General features: G+C 44.4%; 1 protein-coding gene across 1 annotated transcript in view; it reads right to left on the bottom strand.

The window, feature by feature from the left end:
* ALDH5A1 (aldehyde dehydrogenase 5 family member A1) overlaps window positions 1-26,368 on the bottom strand; it is a 129,970-nt gene that overhangs the window by 13,011 nt on the left and 90,591 nt on the right. Inside the window, exons 6-7 of the mRNA XM_069218756.1 lie at window positions 5,951-6,094; window positions 2,226-2,384 (exon numbers count right to left, since the gene is read on the bottom strand). Coding sequence (XP_069074857.1) covers window positions 2,226-2,384; window positions 5,951-6,094 — 303 coding nt within the window. The remainder of the gene's footprint in view (window positions 1-2,225; window positions 2,385-5,950; window positions 6,095-26,368) is intronic.

The raw sequence follows: 26,368 nt of genomic DNA on the forward strand, positions 1-26,368 counted from the left end.
TCAAACCAGCTTCTGGTGCTTCGAAGCTGGTCTAGTATTGACACTTTGCAATGCCTGCAAAAAGCAAAATCATTATATTGGAACAATGTAAGTGTGACTCGATAGGCAATGCATATTGCATTTAAAACTAAGAATGTGTACCTAATCTGAAAACAATACCGTGTACAAGATGCATAAAAATGTTGAACAATCTCTCTATACATGCTCCTGAACTGGTAGCCTGACTACACTGCACGCACTGTGAAACGGACATACATAATCAAAACCAAACAAGAGATTGGGGAACTATGTGGAAGTGAAAAGCACGAAGTACAAGGTGTGTTCAACTCAACTTATATATAGAGGAAATGTATACAGAATTAGTAGTGGTAGTGCAAACCCAGGAAACTGAAAACCATGGTTTACACAACTTTGGAAAGATGGTGGAGAAACTGTAGGAAAAGTACAGGCTGAAACTAAGGTAAATTAAATATCATCAGAGATATCCTGGGTTACTCCACACAGGATAACCCAAAGTGGCAATCTTTAGTCTGAGAAACCCCAAAACATAGGCACACGTCTAGAAGAACAAGTTACTAACCGTCAGTAATGTTCTTTCTATTGGATAATCTATGTAACAGCAGATTACTCACCTTCAGTATATCCCCCATGCACCAGATTAGATGAGGAAGATGCTAACAGCAATGGTACTATGCGCCGTGTGGCTCTGCATTGAATTCATTCTGCCCCAAAAGTGATGATAGAGCTGCATGTAAGTGCCACTCCTGCATGTCAACATCAGTTTCTTTCTTGAATCCGTCTGCACCCTCTGACGCGGAGCCCAATAATAATCAGATGTACTAGTGTGCGGATTCCTAAACTGGGATCTCTTTTGATGGAAAAGAGACCATTCCACAGAAAGAGGAGGCAGGAGGGCAGTGAAGAATCTGTGGTTAGAACGTTTATCCACTACAGTGTGTGTTACCGAAGGGAAGTATCTTGTTTTTCTGATGGATACTTCTAATCACAGATTCCTCACCTATAGTATTAACACAAAAGCAGTACTGCCCATGATCGTGCAAAGGGACTGATCAAATGAGGTAGGCATCTTCAGGGTCCCTTCTATATCACAGGGAGCATTAAAAATAGTTGAAAGATAGTTAATAGGGCTTTAAAAAGTGTCAATGACTGCTGGCTCCCCTCTCTGAGCTCACAGCTCACTGGTAGCGATGTCCCTGGGGTACCCACACAAGTTTCTGTATTTGCCAATTACTGTTGTGCTTTTGCATCCTTCACTGTGGCTCACCCACTCCCCTCTCCTCCATCCTTTTCTGTCTCCACTCCAAAATCTTGAGTTCAATTACAGCAGGCAAGAACAAGGGGCAAGAGAACAGGGAAACAAAGGAATCAGGAAACACGTGGGGGATGTTGTGGTTAAGTAGCAATGCGCAGTATAGACACCTGCATTGGACTGAAACTCCCTCCTATGAGAACTCCCACTATGCACTGGCCCTCACCTAGATTCTCTGAAACAAAAAGGTCATACTGCATGTAAATTGTAAACCCTTTATCTAGAGCATTAAGGAAAGTGGTCAGAAGCATGTACCCGTTTACACTACCTATAATATTTTTTTGTAGAAAAATCGCACACACGAGTACACTTCTCAGGAAGATGGTCGGTCACCGTGATCTAGAACTAGCTTATATTCGGCTTGCAAACTCTACATAGTAAGTTGTTCACCTAACTGGTAGTACTAAGGAGAGAGGTTTGTTGTTTCATTGCGGAACACAAGGTTTAACAAAGCAATTAATTTCAGGCAAGGCTCTGGGGTAACCTTAACATCCAAGAAACTCACCGGCACACCTCGTTCTAAGTACTAGAAATCACAGTATATGTCAACCCTCCCATCTCCGGAAACCGCATTAAGACCCCTACCATCTTCCTCTGAGCCCCCACCGCCAACCCCCCCCTTTCCCCGTCAATACCAAAGCTCACTGATAAAAGGCTTACAATTCAGGCAAATGGAAGTTAATGCTCTACTTCTAAGTCGTCTACTTGACTAAGCCAGTGCCAGCAGTCCATCCAAATGGGTTCGAGAAAGAACTTTAATAATCTTTAACAAAACATTATGTAGAAAAAATAAATTAAAAAAATCACCAATTGCTTTAAGTTACAACTTCATATTAAAACTAAATTTAACGTGGAGCGTTTTCACAAACGAACAACAGGGGCAATATGCTTTTACCTTTTCCACAGCTTTTTCATTTATTAATGGGCCTTGGGTGGTTTCTGCTTCAAATCCGTTCCCTACTTGCAACTCCTTTTCGATAGCTTCAGCAAATTTCTTCACAAATGCATCATGGATTCCTTTTTGCACCAAGAAACGGTTTGAACACACACAAGTCTAAATGGTATAAAATGAGACAAGCACATTTTTAGATCAGATTCGTTTGTCATGTTTTGTTCATTTTGTTACCTCGCACATCGTGTCAGTGCCGGACTTGTAGACTGGAGCAGTGAAACATTAATGGCAGGGCTTTGCTACTAGCTCACACTGTTTCTCTATCACCCATATTCACTACCACCTGGGGAAACATTTATGGATTATGGAATTGCCACCTTGTCAAAGGCAGTTACTCGTTTACATGGGTAGACTTGGCTGTTAAATCAACCCTCATTACGATACTACAACTGCTAAATGATAGTATGTGTGCTCATATCTCCTTTTTGTCTCCTCAGGCTAGTGTGTGCACACTGACAGCTGGGTGGTGCTGACTGAGAGCTTACGTTGTAGAGATGCTGCTCACGGTGCACATTTGATCTTTGAAGTACATGAAGACTACCAGAACAAATTTTCCAAATGGATAATTAGCCCTACTTCTCACAAGAGTCAATTTGTGTCTCTCTGAGGTACACATTGATCCCCCAAAACTCCATTACCCAGCTCTTGAAAAGGCTTTCCTGCACATAAGTTTATTCTACATCTGTGTCTGGCATCCAAGATTTCAGAAAATCTTAAAGAAAACTGTTGTCAATTCACAGATAGATTTTTTTCTCCAAATCAGCCAGCCTCTGACAAATGCATAGGTCAGGTTCCTACTCGGGGATCGGCATAGTTATAATCCAAGATACAGGTCCTTCGAGGTCTGCATCTATTTGCTATCACCTACATCAAAAGCCCATTCCCTCCAGATATTCTGAGCACACTCAATGGAGTGGTTCATATTTTTTCGCCCCAATGTGAGTCAGACCGGGAAGTTTATAACCAATAACAATGGTCTCAGATCAAGTGTTTCAGTGTTTGCAATCACAACCTTCTTTGCAATTTTTACAAGAGGTCACTCCTAAACTGACTGAGGGCCTCACCACACCCTCTATTGGTATGTCAAAAGCCCTCAGATCTCCCAGTGTGTTAAAGATAGTGCAAATACATTTGCATCAGTGCCAGAAGCGCTGCTGACATGGGAGAAAACAACTAGCAAGAACAGAATGCAGCGGAATGGCACAGGGGACCTTCTATTAGCTCTCGCCCAGACATCCCTTTCTTCTTGAGGTCAGTTTGTTTTACAAACTGCAGTACAAATCTAAGTTGTCTCTCAACTGCTACTCACACAAATGTGTTCCAAAAGGAAATGTCCAAGTAAGACATTTTCTTCCAACTATGAAACCTTTGCAAAATCATCCTCAAGCCTCTTTTGTAGTGAAGAGTACCCAATGACATGAAAAATTAGACTGTTTCAACTCAGTGCCTGCCAGCTTTATTGGAGTCTGCTGGACAAACTGAGGCTTGAAGGCATACAGAGGGTAAACAATATAAAAGAAAACATGTTATCCATACTCACCTTTTGCCGCCAAATCTTTACTGTTTTACAGTTAATGAAAGGACCAAGATAAAATTTCTATTCATAGCACATCCCCATGGTCTATCTTTTGAAAATGTGTTCGAACAAATCAGAACTATCCCAAAATGTATAGGCTTCTAGGGATACATAGACCTTCTCTTCCATACAACAGTGTGACAGATGGGCACCTTTTTACCATATTGCTTTTAGTCAGCCCAGATAAAGGTATCACGACCTCTAGTGTTTGGAGTTTTAGCCTTGATTAGTACAGCGACTAACTGTCATTGTGAATAAAAAAATAGCTTCTTGGCCTATCACCTGAAAAATATGTAAAACAAAGTCTTTCTCTACATACAAATCGATCAAAGGTGTTTAACCTATGCCCCCACCCCCAACTTCCTCAGATGCGCTGGCAGGTGACAAGTAAACTATGTAATCAGGTACATGTGTGAAAAAATCGTGGCTCACCCGAACTTCTGCATAAACTTACATTTTGTGGGATGTTTATGATAATCTGTTCTTCTGACACTTTATCGTTGTCAGAGCTATGTAATGTTAGTTAATCCATTACAATTTGTTAAAAACCAATATACTCCAAAGAATTCTCTTGCACTTGAGCAGACAGTGCCACTTTTTCCATTTGGGTTCATTGTGCCTAAAGACATGTCAGCCCAGGTAGAACACATCTGTTTAACATTAGTGTTGTCAAAACCGGTTCACGGGCCAACGGACAGGGAGTGGTTGCAGGGTCTCAACTGCAGGAGTTGAGCTCATTTGACAATGATGACCTAGGTCCTGCCCTTCCATTGCTCTACAAACTGGGGCAAGTATAACACCTTCTGCACTTAATTCTCGTGGTAAGAGGGGCGAGCAGTCACAAGCCTCTCTGGAAGATAGTGTAGGAGTGTCTGAGCTCAGCCCTCACCAATCAACCAACAGACTCAAGAATCCTAATGTCCAGTGAGTATCTTTGCAAGGAAGAACGTACATAAATCGCACGGTTGTACTAAATACTACAAATTAAGTGATCACACAAGCCAGTGTTCCTGAGCGCAATGCCCTCAAAGGCGCTACTCCCTCACTGCTCCCTCTGCTACCCCATCCTCGGTGATCGCCCATACCTCCGATTTCCCTCAGCTTCGGAAATCAGGAGTAGCATGAATTAGTCTCAGGTGCAGTTTATATGTGCACACAATCAATTGTGCCGTTTGCTTTGAAATGAGATGGTGGGCAGTGTTCTCCTTCGACATACCACAGCTACTGAGGACTCACTGGGCCTCAATCCTCCTACTAATGTATTTGGCAGTGCTCCTGCCAAATCTGGATGTTTTACATCACACAGAGTTTCTCACTGTTGCATAAGTCTATACTGTCTCCATGGGCTCTAACAGGAGGGGCACTGTTCAATGTAAATTCCTAAGTGTACAAATCAGCATAGGTTTCAGACATGCAAGATGTGTGCTTAGATTAAAGCACACATTACAAGTATGCATATCAGGCAATATATCCCTTTAGCTCTTGCTTGCCCCTTCTTTTCGTTGGGAGTTAGGATTAGGGCCAAACCCAGATCACCCTATCCTAGTAAAAGTGGCTTTGCACCACAAACTAGGATTTTTGCCCTGGTCTGCCCCAAATATGTCCCCTTGCATATATTAGGGACAACGTCTTTACTTTTTTTGTTTTTTAATTAACTTTTTGGGGTAAATGGCACATCTTTGTAAATCAACAGTCAATAACTACAGCATTTTATTTTATACTGTCAAAACGATATTAAAATGATATCTTTCTGTAGTGTCAGCACCCAACTTTTGTACAGGTGCTTCAAACTCAATGGTACCTCTCGTCCAAGGAAGGATGACCAACCGAGTTGGCCCTGCCAAGATTAAAATCTTGAAACCAGCAGGAACTTTGGTGGGCTATTAGCAATCCTAAAGTTATGCAAACCGATTGTAATAAATCCTACCTACTTTGTCATGGAGGATGAGAAACTACCACAGCATTAGTGTAACAACTTGTGCTAAATTAACCTGCTGTCCCAATGCCTTTTAAGGATCACTTATTATATATGTGCCTATGCGTTTCTGTTGCGTAACCAAGTAAGACATAAGAACTTAAAGACAAGTCTCACCTGTCCAGAGTTGCGATATTTGGAGGCCAGGGCCCCTGCCACAGCTTGATCCACGTTTGCACTGTCAAACACGATGAATGGAGCATGTCCACCCAACTCCATGGAAACCCTCTTCACAGTGCCAGCCGCATGCTGCAGCAGGATCTGAATTACAAAATAAAGTCTTACTATCCTTCCCGCTGACACTTAATGACATCATTTCATATAGAAATTAAAAGCAGTCAATGAAAAACAAAACCTAGAACTAGATTTAAAGAGACTGAACAAGAGTTGCTTAGAAACCCTGTACCCCCAATTGAAGATCAGCACAAGATTGAATCAAAGAGCAAAATGAAAGGACTTTGGGAAAGGTTCATTGGGATCGTGCGTCTGATCATTGCAGACTCTTGTTCATTAATTATGTTTGTCTCAGAAACAGCTTTTGCTAATCTTAGTAGTGTTGAAGAAAACTGATACCAACCTAAGAAGGCTTGAAGTGTATGGTATGTCAACGCTGGGGCATTCTGAACAGTCAATATAGTTTATTGATCACACTATATACACTCACACAAAGATTTATGTGGCGGAAAAGGGTGCAAACATACTGGTGTGGCAAGATCTAGGGAATGTTGGTAATGCGTACACTATACTGGAAAACACAAAGAGGTATTTGTTTCCTGCACTGACTGTCAGGGGTTTAAACATATAATTAAATGTAAACAGTATCTCTTGTCTCTTCTTTAAAAACAATTAAAGACAAATTGGTCCCTCAAACAGACATCCACCTGGTCCTCAATCTTGCAGGTAACAGAATATTCTTAAGGGAGACATTTATCAAGCTACTGTTTCTTGAAATTTTCTTTTAGAGACTGCATTTGTTCGTCGGCGGTTTTTTTTTTGTTTGTTTTTTATGCACCTCAGCATTCTTATATTCATACCACAAAATGATTAGGCCACTCTGGCAAAATTAAAAAAAAAGTCTTACACCACATCTCATAAAAGAGCAAACATTAAAGCTTTCTTCCTCTTAGAAATGAAAGCGTTAACCCAAGGCCACTAAATAGCTTCAAGAGCACAATGCCACAGTTTTCACTCCAGTGTTGGATTTCCTGGATTCTGTAAAATCACTCCAGGTTCACTGATGGCTTGCACGTTATCCATTGTTAATACGTGGAAAAAGGCAACCTAACAACTGTTAAATAATCTAATCACTTGTTACTGTTTAGTAAAAGAAGTAGCTGTTAAAAGCAAAAAATGCGTGCTGACAACACCAAATGAAACGCCTTGAAGGTAAATGGCTTCGAAAATGTCCTTTGTTGGAGTCGAATAGATTCAACATGTTTTTTTTCCTCAGGAGAATGCTCTCACAAATAAAGCACACATTACAAATGACAAATCTGCCGTTAACTTCGTCACTGTTTGCTAGAGCGTTCAGTCACAATGAGTCCTGGCCCTACACGCCTGACCTATGACGTAACACGTAACATCCTGGTAACTTGCAATTCCGCCTGAGCAGTCTCCGCACGTTCAAAGAGAACGTTCAGTGCGGCTGACGGCCGTCTGAAAGACGACGGTGAATTCAATTTTTGCTGGATTTGTGAATATTGGTTTTCGTCTCTCAACAACGCCGCCTCTCCCATCGCCCACCCCCGGAAAGCCTTAAAGGTTTATCTGGATTATAGAACAGCAACTCTTAGATGTTGAATCCCATCGTTATCGCTAGTATGTAGTTGTGTGGAGTTTAGATAACTAAACAAAGGCTTCAGCTCCCATTAAAATATTTGGCTTTAATCTCGAAGACAGAGCGAGAAAAAGAGGTGATTCACGTAGGGTTAAACTAGCACTTTCTTCTGCGTGCACTTCAGGTAGATGATCACTACTTCTAGCACAATGCACCGAATGTGCGGCTGGGGCATCAGTCCAGTCTTTTATAAAAGCTGTGTGCTATGAGGCCAAGCCAGGTAAACGTCTTTGTCCAAGGCCTGCACTCTCATGCTGGAACGGAGTCGTGGTTCAGCACAAGCACTAAAGGTCCTTCCTTTGAATGTACTGAAAGCAAGATAGTGAACTTTGCTTCAGAGTGAAGTCCACAGGGAGAAGTGGATGTATGGAGCAGTGCTAGGGAACAAGCAGGAAACATGGTGACTGCCATCTTCAACTACTACTAACTTTTATCAAGCATACTAAAACTTCCGGGAGGGTCTCTACACCTAGCGGGTACCCCAGACTGAGCATCCTACCTCCCATGTATGGTTGCTTTTACGGTGGAATCCCTGAACAGCAACAGAGTCTAGCACACGGCTAGTCAGCAACGCCATAATTGTGTTGCGCACTGGCCAATAACTCACACAGGTCCCTTGCACCAGAACACAGATCAGGTCTGCTAGAGTGGTTAAAACTAATAACTGATTGTAATGCAGAAACTGCACCAGGTACATTGGAATCTGCATTAACATTTGCAATAATAATTAAAAAAATTCTAAGCATTCTGCATGAGCACTATATTCTGAAAACAGGTGTCCTTCAGGTGACCTTAATAAAATCCAAATATAACAAGAGGCATATACGAAATGAAAGAATGGCTTTCAGGTTTTTGTACTAACTGTGGTCACCAGATGTGGTCTCCGCAAGGGCATGTTGTTTATAGGCCAGTAAATAATTAACCCACAATCATGAGACGGTATAGGAGTGGATGTATCAGGACTTTAAACTCAAGTGCACCGATCTGAAAAATACAGTGACATAACCACGTATGACACTAGTGAAAAACCTAGCAACACAGCCTTGCTTTTGCATGAACATTTTTGGGCCCAATCCTCTGCCCTTCGCAAGCCATAAAGAAACCCATTACCTGAAATTTAAGTAGCATAACAGCGGTGTGAAGCAAGTGGCTGCCCTTCTTAAAGTGCTCGTTCCAACCCCATGATGTGCCTTCACCAGTCGCACAGGAAACAAACAAGTCCATGCATAATCTTCTCTAAGCCATGCACAACACTGCATGCAAAGGATTATACATTTACTATGTTTTACATTCAAAATGAAGCGCATCACCATTGCAAAAAGCAAGCACCATTGTGAGAAAGAGGCATGACAAAGGCAATATTATTCACGTCCGCACAATTATTAAAGAACAGTGGTTCACTATGGACTCACTTAGAACTGTTCAAGCAAAAAATATATTATAATAGATAGAAGGTAATTAACAAGCGTTTGGTATACTCATACAAAACAGATAACACGTCACTCAAAATATATTTAAACTAAAAACAGACAACCAAAAAACACAATATTAATGAGTTGGGTACCACAGTCAATTTATTGCCACATCATCTCTTTCATTTAGTGTAAAAGAACCTGTTTGTCTCCATGGCGTCTTTGGCCCGTAGTGCCTGGTGCATGATGATCGTTCCAGAGCTACTCTGATGTAGGTGGAAGGCTGAAAAGGTATAGCAGGGCGTAGCTCTGATAGACAATTTGGAGCACTCACGTCGAATATAATGCTCTGCCACCAAGACATGAAGTGGTTGACCCTGCTCCTAATGAGTGGCTCTAAGCAACTAAGGGCTCACTAAAGAGTTTTGGAGGCTGTCGACAGAAGGGAAGGGGCTTTGGACATACACTGCCCTTGCTGGCCTGCTTTTTGTCTACTGGACCAATGCAGAATGATCCAAGGAGCGCGGCGTAGATCAGCTCTCGTTAAAACACTTCAGGGAGAAGTTCTGCCTTTTTGCCAAAAAGTTAAGTACCCTTAAAGAGCATGTCTATGAAGGACACCTGGATGTCCCCAGAGAAGCTTGTGGCTCTCATCCATACATGGTGCCGGAATACCACCCTTGTCCTAGTGGCCCATCCTAAACAATTGATGGTGTTTCGGGTCACGTGGATGACAAACTTAGCTGCATCCAGGCCATATTGAAATGTCTGAGCCAAGAATACCCATAGGTCTTCTGGAACTGCTGGTATGATCTCATCAGGCATGTACCAGAGAAGGGGAGGGGGAAGGGGGAAGAGGAGAGGGTGAGGAAGAGGAGAGGGTGAGGGTGTGGGTGAGGGTGAGAGAGACACGTCTAAGGCAGCAGTTGGCAGTGATCTCCTTCAGGGCAGGGCTGGCCGAGGAGAATATACATTTGTGAAAAGATTCCATGTATTTGGACTATGTCAGGAATCGTTATCAGAAAGGCATTCAAGTTGACCCTGCTGGTGGGCAGCTGAACCACCAAACCTTCAGAGCTTGGATGCACTGTTCAAAAGTCAGGTTTGTATGGATCTGCTGCTATAGGAAAGGGAGATTCATTGCTCGTTCCATCAAGCAATACTACGTATTTAAGATCAGGGTTTAAATTTACTAATTCTCTTACATATATTATGGACGTTTCATTCTACAGCCTGAAATCAATCAGTTTTTTGTGTAGCGCAACTACTCACCCATGAGGGTCTTAAGATGCTGGTTTTGCGTCTGGGCCTCATTTGAAGAGCCATGTTTTGAGGTTCTTCCTGACGATGATGAGAGAAGGGCTTTGTCTGAGGTGCATGGGCAATCAATTAAGCCTTCTCTTTCTTCAGGTTACTGTGTGTTTTCTATCAAGTAGAGGTGCTTGCACACAAACTGGTGCTTTCCTTCACTGACAGATTTCTGCTAATAAGTAGAAGTTGGGGTTTCTTCGCGAGGGTTTTTGTTGCTCGTTTTTTTGTAAATGATATTGGGGTGGCTAAGGTTGTGGGTGGAACTTTCTGTCATTGTTGGAAATGGGGTCTCTAGTTGGAAGTCAGTTTGCACCCTGACAAAGTAGGGAACCCCACTTTAGTAAGGTTAAGGGAGATGATACAGCTCAAATAACCCCTGCTTAACCCTTGGCACAAGCAGTCAGGCTTATCTCAGAGACAATGTTTAAAGTATCTGTATAAAGACATTTAGTAACAACACCACAAAAGGACTCCACACCAGTTTAGAAAAACAGTTAATATTTATCTTAATCAAACAAGACCAAAATAACAAAAATCCAACATACATAAGATAACAAATTTTAAAGTAAAAAGAGTTTTAATCCGTAAGAATCAATGGATGCTTTGTTTTAGCACAAAGTACCTGGTATGCATCAAAAATAAAGCAGCCGGGGCGAGCATGCATTGGAAAAGCAAGCAATGCATTGATTCCTTACTCGCAAGTGAGGCTGTGCGTCAATTCTTTCTCCGCCGGGCATGCGATGCATCGATTCTTTCGGATGCGTTGGTTTCTGGACAAGCATCTTCAGGTCTTTGTGATGATGTTGAAGATTTTGACGCCCAGGGTTGATGCGTGTAACATTCCAACACTCTGTGTGTAGGGTACGCATTGAGAAAAGGTACTGCGCAGATTCTCCAGCCGTGAGGCAGGTGCTGCATTGAATTTTCCGCCACAGGACAGGGGCTGCGTCAATGTTTCTGACACGCACACAGTGGTGTGTGGATTTTCCCCCACAGTTTACCAGCTTCCACTTCTAAGGGACCAGGGACTGGGTTTGGCACCACTTAAGTCAGGACTCTCATAAGAAGAGCCCAGGTGCTGGTAGGTGAAGTCTTTGATGTCCCCGAGACTTCTTAACAGGAGACCAGCTTAGTCCAACCCCTTGGAGAAACTTCACAAGCAAGATACACATCTAAGTCCAGTCTGTGTCCTCTCGAAGGCAGAAGCAGCAACTGTAGGCCAACCCAGCAAAGCACACACAGCAAAGGGGCAGTACTACTCCTCACAGTTCTTCAGCTCTTCTCCTTGGCAGAGGTTCCTCCTGATAAATAAGTGTTCTAAAGTTGTGGAGTCAGCAATCCAATACTTATACTAATTTCTTCCTTGGAAGTAGGTAAACTTCAAAGGAAAGTATTTGTAGTACACAAGACCATGCCTCTTCCTTGCCCTGCCCCAGCCACACTCTGTGGGTGTGGAAAGGAGGGGGGTTTGGAGACTGTATTGCAGGTGTCAGTTCCTCCCTCCCACTCTAGCCCAGAAAGACTCATCAAGATATGCATGACACACTTTAGCTCTCTTTGTGTCACTGTCTAGATTGAATTCACAAACAATCCAACTGTTAGTCTGACCCAGATGTGTATGCAGCATCCAAGCAGAGGCACAGAATGATTAAGTAAGAAAATGCCCACTTTATAAACGTGGCTTTTTCAAACAGACAATCTAAAAACCAACTTTACCAAAAGATACATTTTTGAATTATAAATTCAAAGATCCCAAACATGTATGTGCTCCCAATGGGAAACTACATCTAAAGGGTATTTCAAGGCAATCCTCATGTTAACCTATGGGAGATATAGGCCTTCGATAGTGAAATACTGCCAAATTCTGTTTTCACTATCAGGACATGTAAAACACACCAGTACATGTCCTACCTTTTACATACACTGCACCCATGCCATGGAGCTACTCAGGGCCTACCTTAGGGGTGACTTACATGAGGTAAAAGGGAAGGTTTGCACCTGACAAGTGGGTGCACTTGCCAGGTCGAACTGGCAGTGCCAAACTGTACCCAGACGCTGCAGTGGCAGGTCTGAGACATGTATACAGGGCTACTCATGTGGGTGGCACAATCAGTGCTGCAAGCCCACTAGTAGCATTTGATTTACAAGCCCTGGGCATCTCTAGTGCACTTTACTAGGAACTTGCTAGTAAATCAAATGTGCCTATCATGGAAAACTAATCAGAATCACAACACGCAGAGCATATGCACTCTAGCACTGGTTGGCATTGGTAAAGTGTCCAGAATCCTAAAGCCAACAAAACAGGTCAGAAAAGATAGGAGGAAGGAGGCAAAACATTTGGGGATGACTCTGCAAAAAGGGTCAGGTCCAACAGCCATAATAAGAAAAATGCACCTAGAAATATTCAGTGTTTTGTTTTTCATTATGTGTTGTCACTATGCATGCATGATATTTTGTCTATAATATATGATGAGGTTTATAAATCCGAGAACCTAACAATCTGCTATTTTTGTAGGGCTTTAATCCAAAAAACCCAAAAAGCATAACCTTTTTATGTACAATTAATACAGAAACAAAATTAAAAATTACAAAAACTGATTTAAATATCTGTAAGGACAAAACATTTTTGTAGAGCAAAACTTCTAAATTCTAAAGAAAGTCAAACCTTTTGTTTCAGAACAAAACTTTGGAACGGATATCCAAACCCTTGTAACTCAAACATCTGGATGGTGGTAATTCCCTACTCCATGGCTACTCAAACTCCACACTGGCACTCCTTAGGGGTATTCTGCACACCGCAGCATGTCTCATGCAGCGCCTGGAGAAATATGAACACATCATCCCTATCCTGATGGAGTGGTTCAGAAAAGGAGCCAATGGAGTTTCCATCTTCAAAACCAGCTGCATCATTTACAAAGCAGTCACAACCAGCACCCCAGCTTATCCTTCAGACAAGCTCTCTATCTTTGGTAGTTCTCAACACATCCGCAGCCACGACACCATCAGACTGCAGACTAAGAAGTATAAAAATAAAAAAGCAAGCTAACGGTCCTTTTCATTTATGCAGCAAGAATCTGGAACAAGCAGCATGTTTCCATCTGGACCACCCCAACACTTCCCCAATTTATGAAACAGTTGAAGACTCACTTTTTAAAGAACATTACATCACAATGCAGTAACAAGCCATAACTCCGCTTCCTCTCTTATTACTCGTTGACTTTAACCTTGCCTTTTGCCTCATACTGTGCTCCACCGACTTCTTGCAAGGCTTGGACTACTGAAATACATATACATCCATCCACAAATGTCTTGCAGGTAGGTGCTCTGAAATGCATTTGCTCATTATAATATAATTTGTGAGAATTTAATTGATCCTGTTCCTTCTTTGCAAAGGTAATTTCTAGGGTCATCCAAGGACTACTTGTTTTTCAAATGACAGGTGATCATTGCATGTCTAAGCTTGTCAAAAACAGATTCAGAGAGAAATGAATTGCTGACTAAATACGGTACATCAGGTTCAAGAGTGTGGAAGTACTGCTGAAGGCATTGAGCCATGTAGTAAACAAAAGAGGTGTAGTCAAGACTGAAGCTTTGATTGTAAAAACCACCTCCATGACGTGGCTCGTGATAATCAACTGAAAAATAATTTACATTAGTTTCTGTGAAGGAAGTTTCTGTGGGAGAGAGTGTAGCACTTGCGTAACTGCAGTTCTATCAGTGACTCTTAATTAGCCACTAGAAAGAGGGTCCAAACTGCAATGCTTGCTGTCAGTGCCTAACTAGCACATCATACGAAGGGACCAGGTCAGAGGCGATTGTGGGCTTACTTGCTTCCCCCGTCAATATGTTTAATTTTAGTTTGAGGCCAGCTCCTTGGATGCTGAGGTGGTGTTCTGTAGGCCACCAAATGTGGTTTCCTTACACATTTCATCACCCTGCATTCTGATGGCTGTACAGACTGTACCATCCTCGTGTGTGCTACATGAACTATAAGGCATTTAACGTTTTGCTGTTCCAAAGTAGTTCAGTAAGCATTTAGTCTATAGAAGACACTCGTTCTAATCATTAACTTTTTCCTTTCTTTCACATCTGTTTATAACACTTGGGAAAATGCCAGACATCAATGGAGCACTTCTTAGGCTAGTACACAAGGGTAGAAAGGCGAATGGTATGCATATATAACCAAATTCTAGAACAGGTCTTCTAAAAGACCCATAAAAATACAGAACTCAATAAGAGTGACAGGATATGCTGGGACAATGGAGCCTTCCATAAAGTGCCCCTGGGTCTGACAAAATTCCTAGCTTTTAGGGTTCTGGAAGCCTAATAAAACAGTTGACCATAATCCTTTGCTAGGAGCCCAACACCCAGCCACCATACATGAATCTACTCCATTCACCTCTAAGGTTCCTGGTGGGAGTCAGAAGCCCTTTCTTTAGCTTCATCGAGAGAAAGCGAGAGAGAGATGGAGGGAGATAGTAAGGGGGGAGGCAGCCAGCAAGCCACTAATGAATGCACTCATTACGAGTGGGCTGGAAAATTACAACCTCTATGCATACCAGTCCGTGCGAAGGCAGGAATTATATGTTAAGCGTAGTTTATCAGGCACAGTAATTGTTTGATCTGATCAGATCCACACCCCCCAAAATTTCAGCAGTTCAAACCTGCATGTTTTTAGTGGGGACAATGCCTGGTTATTACCAGGGCATACAGATTTTGGTGCATTTCACAACAAAACACACAAATGATTCCCCCATATTTGTAACAAAAAATGCTTAATTGTTGCCAACTTTTGCAGCTGATAAATATTACATCCTTCTCTAATTACATTTTTCTACCAGTTAAAATTTATGGCTAAATAAGGTTTTTATGACAGAAAAACATTTTAGCAAACAAAATAATATTTAGAAGCATACATTTAGAAAAATCTTTGAAGTTTAAACTATGAAGAGAAAACCTAGCCCTGTATCCAACCTCTAAAGAGGGTGCACCCTAAAATTATTCAACTGTTTTCCACTGCACACAACAGCCATCTTTAACTTGGAGTTTAAATGAAAAAAAAATGTAAATGTTAGGCATCAGATCAAAACTAACTGCTCAGGTATATTACATTAGCGGTTTTAACAAATCTACACATCATACAACTAAAAGCCGTGTTTAGATTTAGGAGTAGTGGTTACTTCACCACAAATGTGGCAGAGGATTCTACATTAAACTTGATACTTTTGGGTACTATTAAGAAGTGGGGAGTAAATACATGGTTTACTATGCAAAACTACTACTCCAAAATATATGTACAATCAACAAACATTATTACATGCACCACTTTACAAGAAAGAAAATTAGTTACTTACCTGTAACTGTGGTTCTCCAGTATTGGTATCTTTCATAGATTCACATGCTTGAATCATCCCCGTCGTCGAGGTGGGAGCCTCACGGTAACCTGAAATACACATAGCAGTACACTTTATACACTAGGCCCCAAGGGCCCCCTTAGGTTCTTTTATAGTCTATCCATGTCGTTTTGCAAAAAGACCCAAAGTTAAACCTCAGCCAATCAGGCGTTGAAACCCTCTATAACACTCCCAACAGAGGCTCTTTCCCTCAGATTTTTTAGTACAAGTGTGAAGATAAGAACTCCTGTAAAAGGGGAGCCTCTTCGGGGAGGAGGGTGGGTCACATGTGAATCTATGAAAGATACCAATACTGGAGAACCACAGTTACAGGGAAGTAACAAATTTTCTTCACCAGTATTGGATCTTTCATAGATTCACATGCTTGAATTAGAGTAGCGAGCAGTAATATTGATTAAGTAGACATATAGCCGTACCTTTACAATCCAAACCAACATTAGGATATCAATAGAAATGAGAGTAACAGTACCCCCAGTTAGTGTTCAATGGTAACGTAATAATGTTCCTCTGTAAGTAACCATCAGTCATAATAAGCACAGATCTCTGCTTTACAGCGAATATGTGGCATGCTACGATAATCAGGCTCTAGCATAAGCATAAGAAATAGAAAAGATTTAATCTTGATTAGAATAAGAAACCGTTGTTTACCTTACCCTGGTTGTGGAGGTGGGATGATCCAAGAGGCTCACCTTAGCGAAACAAATGCCTCAAGACTGCTTGACCCACTGCTGTGTCCATGTTATTTGCTTCATCAAGACAGTAGTGTTTCGTGAACGTATGCTGGCTGGACCATGTGGCCGCTCTACAGATCTGCCGTAGGGGTACTCCTGCGAAGAGGGCAGCCGATGTGGCTACCGCCCTTGTTGTATGGGCTCTTACCCTGTTGTGGAGAGGCTTACCAGCCTGAATATGACAGAATTGGATTCCCAGGCCAATCCACTTAGCTACAGTCTGTTTGGATACTGCAAAGCCCTTCCTTGCATTTCCAAAGGCCACGAACAACTGGTCTGACTTGCGAATTCTCCGAGTCTTTTGTAGGTAAAACTTTAGACATCTTTTAACGTCCAGGGAATGCAGTGCTTTTTCTGCCACTGTCGGTGGATTAGGAAAAAAAGGTTTGCAAAACAACCGGTTCATTCAGATGGAAAGTTGAGGGTACTTTCGGAATGCACTTAGGATTCGTTCTCAGAATCAGTGGTGAACTGAAGAAAAAGCTCTTTTATGGTGAATGCCTGTATGTCACTCACTCTTTTAGCGGAGGTAAGAGCCAGCAACAAGCAGTTTTCCATGAAATTAACTTTAACTCCGCTCTATGAATGGGCTCAAAAGGAGGTTTCATGAGCTGTCCCAGGACCACGTTTAGGGACCACAACGGTGGAGGCTTCTGCACTGGTGGAAAAGTACGAAGTAGGCCTTTAAGGAACTGCTTTACAATTCTGGTGGAATACAATGAAACTGTATCCTGAGACCTGCGATATCTTGAAATAGCCGCCACGTGCACGCGGATCGAAGAGTATGAGAGTCCAGACTTTGCCAGGTGTAACAAGTACGATAATACCTGTTCTGGAGGGGAGGAGATCGGGTGGATCCCTTCAGCTGCGCACCACAGACAAAAGTGCTTCCATTTCAACCTGTAGGTTCTGTGGTAGTATCCGCTCTAGCTCTGGCTAGAATCTCCCTGCATTCAGAAGAGATGTTTATGGTGGAGTACTCATGGAACTCAGCAGCCAGGCCGATAAGTGGAGAGATGACGGATCCAGATGTCTGACTTGGCCCTGGTACATCGTTAATAGGGCTGGCTTCTGTTTGAGTAGCACATGTGGTTGTTCCGAGAGCATGAGGAGCTCCGTGAGCAACACCTGTCTGGGCCATCTCGGTGCTATTAATAGGAGGCGACAACCCCCCGTCTTCATCTTGCTGATGACTCTCAGTATCAGTGGGATCGGAGGAAAGGCGTAGGCATAAATGCCAGACCATCTCATTGAAAACCCATTCCCCCACGATCCTCTTTGGGGAAACCAGCTTGCGTAGTAGGGGCATTTTTTGTTCTTGAACATGGCAAACAGATCGATGTTTGGTTTGCCCCATAACTGGAATCTCCTGGTCTAGTTCCCACTCGAGGTAAGGGAATAATTGTCCTGCTCAGGGTATCCGCCAGCACGTTGGTGTGTCCTGGGACATGCTCTGCTTTCAGAGAAATGTTGTGCGGTATGGCCCATTTCCAGATGTTTTGAGCCTGGTGTGAGAGCTGTAGAGACTTGTGCCACCCTGTTTGTTTAGGTAAAACATGCTCGTGGTATTGTCCATTCTGATTAAGACATATGAGCCCTGAAGTCTAGGCAAGAAAGCTTTTAAAGCAAAATCTATTGCTTTGAGCTCCAGCTGATTGATGTGGAGCTGTCTGTCCTTTGGAGTCCAAGACCCACTGATTCGAAGATCCTGCAGGTGGGCACCGGAACCTTCAAGGGAAGCATCCGTCGTCACGATATAGCAAGGCACTTGACAAATTTGCCGGTGTTGCCCACCAAGCCACAGCCACTCATTTCCGGTGTGATGAGAATTTTGTCCTCGAAATATCCCTGAACCTGGCGCCATTGTACATCCAATGGCTCTTGCAGGGGCCGCATATACAGCCTACAGTCTGGAACCAGCGGAATGCATGACGAGATCATTCCCAGCAAGTGTGAACTGAAACGCAATTTTTTGCCGAGAGGTTGTGGGCTAACCTGTTGAGCTTTAATTTCCTTTCCTGCGAAGGGTACGCTTTGATTTGGACAGTGTCCAGTACCTCTCCTAAGAAGTTCAATGTCTGCGTGGGATGAAGATGCGATTTCTGGTAGTTGACGGTGTCCCAGATCGTCGAACAACTGGAGGCACAGAGATATGGGATGCACCACTTGACGTTTTGAAGGTGCTTTTATGAGGCATACCAGCTACCTTGTGTAGGAAAGTACCATCTTGCCTGGCATGTTACCCCCATTTTTCACTGTATATATGTTGTTTTAGTTGTATGTGTCACTGGGACCCTGTTCACCAGGGCCCCAGTGCTCATAAGTGTGCCTGAATGTGTTACCTGTGTAGTGACTAACTGTCTCACTGAGGCTCTGCTAATCAGAACCTCAGTGGTTATGCTCTCTCATTTCTTTCTAAATTTTCACTAACAGGCTAGTGACCAATTTTACCAATTTACATTGGCTTACTGGAACACCCTTATAATTCCCTAGTATATGGTACTGAGGTACCCAGGGTATTGGGGTTCCAGGAGATCCCTATGGGCTGCAGCATTTCTTTTGCCACCCATAAGGAGCTCTGACAATTCTTACACAGGCCTGCCACTGCAGCCTGAGTGAAATAACGTCCACGTTATTTCACAGCCATTTTACACCGCACTTAAGTAACTTATAAGTCACCTATATGTCTAACCTTTACCTGGTAAAGGTTAGGTGCAAAATTACTTAGTGTGAGGGCACCCTGGCACTAGCCAAGGTGCCCCCACATTGTTCAGAGCCAATTCCCTGAACTTTGTGAGTGCGGGGACACCATTACACTCGTGCACTACATATAGGTCACTACCTATATGTAGCTTCACAATGGTAACTCCGAATATGGCCATGTAACATGTCTATGATCATGGAATTGCCCCCTCTATGCCATCCTGGCATAGTTGGCACAATCCCATGATCCCAGTGGTCTGTAGCACAGACCCTGGTACTGCCAAACTGCCTTTCCTGGGGTTTCACTGCAGCTGCTGCCAACCCCTCAGACAGGTTTCTGCCCTCCTGGGGCCAAGCCAGGCTTGTCCCAGGATGGCAGAACAAAGGACTTCCTCTGAGAGAGGGTGTTACACCCTCTCCCTTTGGAAAATGGTGTGAAGGCAGGGGAGGAGTAGCCTCCCCCAGCCTCTGGAAATGCTTTCTTGGGCACAGATGTGCCCAATTCTGCATAAGCCAGTCTACACCGGTTCAGGGGACCCCTTAGCCCTGCTCTGGCGCGAAACTGGACAAAGGAAAGGGGAGTGACCACTCCCCTGACCTGCACCTCCCCTGGGAGGTGTCCAGAGCTCCTCCAGTGTGCTCCAGACCTCTGTCATCTTGGAAACAGAGGTGCTGCTGGCACACTGGACTGCTCTGAGTGGCCAGTGCCACCAGGTGACGTCAGAGACTCCTTCTGATAGGCTCCTTCAGGTGTTAGTAGCCTATCCTCTCTCCTAAGTAGCCAAACCCTCTTTTCTGGCTATTTAGGGTCTCTGTCTCTGGGGAAACTTTAGATAACGAATGCAAGAGCTCATCCGAGTTCCTCTGCATCTCTCTCTTCACCTTCTGCCAAGGAATCGACTGCTGACCGCGCTGGAAGCCTGCAACACTGCAACAAAGTAGCAAAGACGACTACTGCAACTCTGTAACGCTGATCCTGCCGCCTTCGACTGTTTTCCTGGTGGTGCATGCTGCCGGGGTAGTCTGCCTCCTCTCTGCACTAGAACCTCCGAAGAAATCTCCCGTGGGTCGACGGAATCTTCCCCCTGCAACCGCAGGCACCAAAAAGCTGCATTACCGGTCCCTTGGGTCTCCTCTCAGCACGACGAGCGAGGTCCCTCGAATCCAGCAACTCTGTCCAAGTGACTCCCACAGTCCAGTGACTCTTCAGTCCAAGTTTGGTGGAGGTAAGTCCTTGCCTCACCTCGCTAGACTGCATTGCTGGGAACCACGACTTTTGCAGCTACTCCGGCCCCTGTGCACTTCCGGCGGAAATCCTTTGTGCACAGCCAAGCCTGGGTCCACGGCACTCTAACCTGCATTGCACGACTTTCTAAGTTGGTCTCCGGCGACGTGGGACTCCTTTGTGTAACTTCGGGTGAGCACCGTTTCACGCATCCTCGTAGTGCCTGTTTCTGGCACTTCTCCGGGTGCTACCTGCTGCTGAGAGGGCTCCTTGTCTTGTTCGACGTCCCCTCTCTCTCCTGGTCCAATTTGCGACCTCCTGGTCCCTCCAGGGCCACAGCAGCGTCCAAAAACGCTAACCGTACGATTTGCAGCTAGCAAGGCTTGTTGGCGTTCTTTCGGCGGGAAAACACTTCTGCACGACTCTCCACGGCGAGAGGGATCCGTCCACCAAAGGGGAAGTCTCTAGCCCTTTTCGTTCCTGCAGAAACCTCAGCTTCTTCTGTCCAGTAGAAGCTTCTTTGCACCCACAGCTGGCATTTCCTGGGCATATGCCCATCTCCGACTTGCTTGTGACTTTTGGACTTGGTCCCCTTGTTCCACAGGTACCCTAGATTGGAAATCCATCGTTGTTGCATTGTTGGTTTGTGTCTTTCCTGCATTATTCCTCTATCACGTCTTCTTTGTCCTTGGGGGAACTTTAGTGCACTTTGCACTCACTTTTCAGGGTCTTGGGGAGGGTTATTTTTCTAACTCTCACTATTTTCTAATAGTCCCAGCGACCCTCTACAAGGTCACATAGGTTTGGGGTCCATTCGTGGTTCGCATTCCACTTTTGGAGTATATGGTTTGTGTTGCCCCTATCCCTATGTGTCCCCATTGCATCCTATTGTAACTATACATTGTTTGCACTGTTTTCTAAGACTATTACTGCATATTTTGGTATTGTGTATATATATCTTGTGTATATTTCCTATCCTCTCACTGAGGGTACACTCTAAGATACTTTGGCATATTGTCATAAAAATAAAGTACCTTTATTTTTAGTATAACTGTGTATTGTGTTTTCTTATGATATTGTGCATATGACACTAAGTGGTACTGTAGTAGCTTCACACGTCTCCTAGTTCAGCCTAAGCTGCTCTGCTAAGCTACCATTATCTATCAGCCTAAGCTGCTAGACACCCTATACACTAATAAGGGATAACTGGGCCTGGTGCAAGGTGCAAGTACCCCTTGGTACTCACTACAAGCCAGTCCAGCCTCCTACACCTTGAACCTGAGGAATTTCCGATAATACGCATCCTGGAGGTCTAGGGATGCCATATGATCTCCGGTACTCAGGAGGTGCAAGATGTCCTGCAGTGTTACCATCCTGAACGATTGTTTCTTCAGAAACTTGTTTAGCGACCTTAAGTCCAGAATGGGCCGCCAGTCTCCTGAAGGTTTCTTTACCAGAAAGAAGTGTGAATAGAACCCCTTGTTCCTGTGAGGAGCAGGGACCAGCTCTATTGCACCCTTGCGTAGCATCACTTGTACTTCCTTGAGGAGTTGGGCTACTCGTGGAGGTAGAGGGCCCGACGGAGGGACGTCCGGTGTTTTCTGTATGAACTCCAGAGTATGTCCTCTGGCCACCACGTCCAACACCCATCTGTATGATGTTATGACTTTCCAACAAAGGGAGTGAGAAGTGATGCGACCCCCGACCTTGGAGCCCCTGGTAGTGTAGGAAGCTGGTATGGCTAGCTGGTCATTTGTTCCTGCTGGTATCTCTTCCCCGTGGCACTGGTCTTCCCTTCGACGGGTGCTGATATGCCGCAGTAGGTGGTAACCGGTAATGCTGTTGATGTTGGCCATATTGCTGTCTGGGTCCTGTTGTAGAGGACTGATACTGGGGTCTGTGTTGTTGAAAACCCCCTCGAAAGGAGTAATTTCCTCTGCCTGACTGACATGTCCGCCCACACCTGGCGATCGTACCTCCCCAGTATGACTAAGGAGTTGGCCGCCTTTACTGTGATCGGCGCTACAGAGGAGAACTTTTTCCCAATGTTATCCAACCTCCTCCCATCCTTGTCTGGAGGCGCTGCAATAGGTGCCGAAGGGTTCTTTGACCGACGTTGTGCAGCCTGGGATATTACACAGTCCGGCTTTGGTTGCGATATTAAACAGGCTGGAGTGTTGTCAGGGGCCTTGTATTTGTTCTCCAGCTTTGGCATCTGTGAAGGCACTGTGGCTGGGTTCTTCATTGCCTTCAATCCTTCCTGCCATAGGAATTCCACTATTGGGATTGCTCTTACTGATTTCCTTGATGGCTCCTTGAAATCATATAAGAAACAATCTGTTTCTTGGGAAACGATAGTCTAATCTCTTGGCCACCCTTTCCATTAAATTGTGGAAACCCCCGATGTCCTCAGGAGGCGAATCAACTGGTCCTGGCGGCGACGGCGTGGGAATGAAGTAGTCATCCCACTCACTAGGGGCTGCCTCAGAAATTTGTCCTTCTTCTCTCTCTTCATCTGTCGAGATGTGGTGGTGGTGGAACCAATGGGACACTTCTGTGCGGTGTTCCTGGGAGGCTAGTAAAAGGGGCCTGTATAGAGTGTCTGTTGACTGTACGGTCTAGATGGAGTTACCGGTGTTGACGGTGGGAACCATCTATAGTAGTCCTTGAGCATACCCTGTAGATTTGTCACCAGAGTCCTGGGCATGGGGAAAGAAGATTCTTGCTCCCTGTTGGGTATGAAGAGCCCTCCTGATATACAGTTGAGGAATAATAGAGCTGCTGCTGTTCTTCTTCCTCTTCATCCAAGTCTTGGCACCTTACATGCAGCGGATATGGGCTACTGGCTGTACTGAACATTCCCTCATCCTGGGAATAATTGTCTTCATCGTCATCCAGGAGATGCTGCGGGGGATATGGCAAGACTTTGCTTGGAGACTTATGTCTTGGAAGGATTGATGATGGCCTTTCTCCCATGGAGAAATAAGAAAGAGGGAGGAATCTTGTGGACTCCTGCTGTGCTCCGAAATCTCCAGAGGGGGGCATGATGGTCGACGATTGAGTGGACAAAACTTCCATCCCTTCCGCTGACATTGAAGTGTTCGTCGTCGACAGTCCCCTCGTAGACGGTTCTCTTGTTGACGGTGTTGCCGCCGACGGGTCTCTCATCGACAGTGGTGGTGTCGTCGACGGGTCTCTCGCCAACGGATCTCTCTTCGGCGGTTGTCTCGTCGACGATGCAGGTGTGCTCGTCGACGTAGTTTTCCTCATCCTCGAGGACAGGTGCTTTGTCGACGATAGTGCTGTCGTCGACGGGTGGACCACTTCTGCTTCCGCTGTCGACTATGTCTTCGCAGACGATGCCTTTTTGAATATTTTGGCCGCTATGATCGTCAATGTAAGCGGTGATGATGTTATAATCATTGGCAGAACTGCCGTCGTAAACGTCGACGTCATTGTCGTTGCTATGACCGTCGACGGGGCTGTCGTCGACGAATGTTTTTTGGTGACATCAGAGGAAGGCCTTACCGGATCACTCGTCGGCGACAGTGAGGCACTTTTTGCAGGTGCCTTTTTTCCCCCACAGGCGTTGTAGGCTCTGAACAAACCTTTTTTAAGAGTTTTGCCTGGGTCTCTGATTTGAGGGAGCGAGATGATGCTTCACTCTCATCTGAGGATGGGTTTTCCATGGCTTTCTGTCTCTGGAGCCACAACACAAGCCTACCCACAAGGACTTGTGGGTTTTCTTAGCAAAGGTGCAACAGATTTTAGAGTCTCTCACCTTGTGGTCAGGATGAAGGCAGTAGATACACTTTCTGTGGGGGTCATCAACGTGAAGTCTCTTCTTCACACAGCTGCCACAATCTCTAAACAGACCTTTCTTAGCCTGCTGAGACATGTTAGAATCGTAAAAATGAAATTTTCTGAGAGAACAATTCCTGTCAGAAAGGTATAATGAGCAGAGCTCAGGGAGACTCCCTTCACACGACGTGTGGTAGAAAATTGGAGGGACTGAGCCTCTGTTGGGAGTGTTCTAGAGGGTGTGGACGCCTGATTGGCTGAGGTTCAGCTTTGGGTCTTTTTGCAAAATAACATGGATAGACTATAAAAGAACCTAAGGGGGCCCCTTGGGGCCTAGTGTATAAAGTGTACTGCTATGTGTATTTCAGGTTACCGTGAGGCTCCCACCTCGACGACGGGGATGATTCAAGCATGTGAAGCTATGAAAGATCCAATACTGGAGAAAGAAATGTTTAAAAGTGCACAGTGTTAAGAAGCTTTAATAGGGCAAATCCCAAGTATCATAAATTAGTGCTCCTCTAGGGTTTCACATCATAATAACCTTGCAACTGTCATATGTCCCTATTTCTCCAATGCTGCTAACCAGAATAGCCAGCATGTGTTTGTGATAATAGGATTCCACTTCCTAGGGGCTTCAAAAGTAGAGGATTGCAAAAATGCACTTAAATGTAACAGCAGCGAATGTGTATCAGAAAATCAGCATGTTTCAATCGTTTCAATTCCCAGAAGGGTAAGTCCAACTCCACCGCTTTAATAATTCAGTTATTGAAAGGAAAATGTATTAAACAGTTCTTTGTAAAGGTTTCACCAGGTATATGTTACATTTAAGAGAGAAGCAGCTCATTACGCCTCTGACAGGGTAAATATGTATAAATACATAAGCCTCTTCTTGACTAAGCAGGACTCCTACTGCCTGTCAACCAAACGGTTTGTCAGGCCATTCTTGCAGGAAGCGGTCTCTTTATATAGTATACCAAAATAAGGTATGCTGTGCAAAGAGTCCAGGGGTTCCCTTACTAGTGGACAAGGGCTTTCTCTAGCAATCCCAAGGTGCTCTATTAGGGGGCACTGTGGGCCAGTGTTAGACATTTACCATAGCTACACATTCAATAAACGAGACACACAACTCAATAAGGAGATCCACACCAACTTACAAAAACAACAAGTACATGTTTGTATATTTAGGCACGATAATCAATACTATCATGTAAGTACGTTTTGCAAGAGAAATACTTTCAGGTTTCAAAAGTCAACAGTGCATTTTTCAGAAGTGGCAATGTTAACCTAATGAGGAAAAACAAATACTGCATACAGGTATAGTACCGCGACTTATGGGACCAGTTTCCTGGACTTAAGGTAGGAATGGGGAGAGGTCCAAGGCAGCAACAAGAAGTCCCCTCTGTTGGCACTATGGGGGAAGGGTGCAGAGGTGCTTTTGAGCATTGGGTGTCCAAAATTAGTTTATGGGGATTGGTCATGTTAAAAAGACGCTGCAGGTTTGGACTGAGAGCCCAGGCGGCTGAACCAGCAAATTCTCATAATGCTCAGGGACATGGGGACACAAAGTCGTCTTCTCCACAGGCCAGGGGCGACGGGTATAGAGATGTCTTGAGGTGTCAGATTTCTGTCAGCGGGAATGCTCATGGTTGAGGGGGCCTGCAAACAGTGGCTGCAGGTGGTGTTGGTGAGTCCACAGTGGGCAAGTCTAAGGTAAGCTTGGTCTCTGGAGAGCCGGGGGACCACGTTGGCACAGTCAGCCCACTTCAGCTTAGGTGGCAAGGATGCAGTGGTGCTTTCAGGTGTTGGGTTTGTGGTGGTCTGGAGTCCTCTCGGGTCTTTTGGCATGACTGTAGGATGCACGGAAGCAGCTCTGATGCTCCATGGGAGTTTCTGGGTCTTTGTTGGAGGCAGGCAGTTCTCCCAGGCTTTTGGAGGCACAACAGCTTGCAGGGCAAGAATACTTTGGTGTAATTTGGCAGGAGCAGCAGACAAGCCAGCAGGGCTGGTGCCATGTCAGTTGCTTCTTCCTCAGTCTTTGCGGCTCTTGAGTGCCCTTCTTCGTTTAGGTCAGCGGCAAACTCTCCTTTGAAGGAAGCCAGTT

The sequence above is a fragment of the Pleurodeles waltl genome, chromosome 2_1, assembly GCF_031143425.1.
Source record: "Pleurodeles waltl isolate 20211129_DDA chromosome 2_1, aPleWal1.hap1.20221129, whole genome shotgun sequence".
NCBI classification, from domain to species: Eukaryota; Metazoa; Chordata; class Amphibia; order Caudata; family Salamandridae; genus Pleurodeles; species Pleurodeles waltl.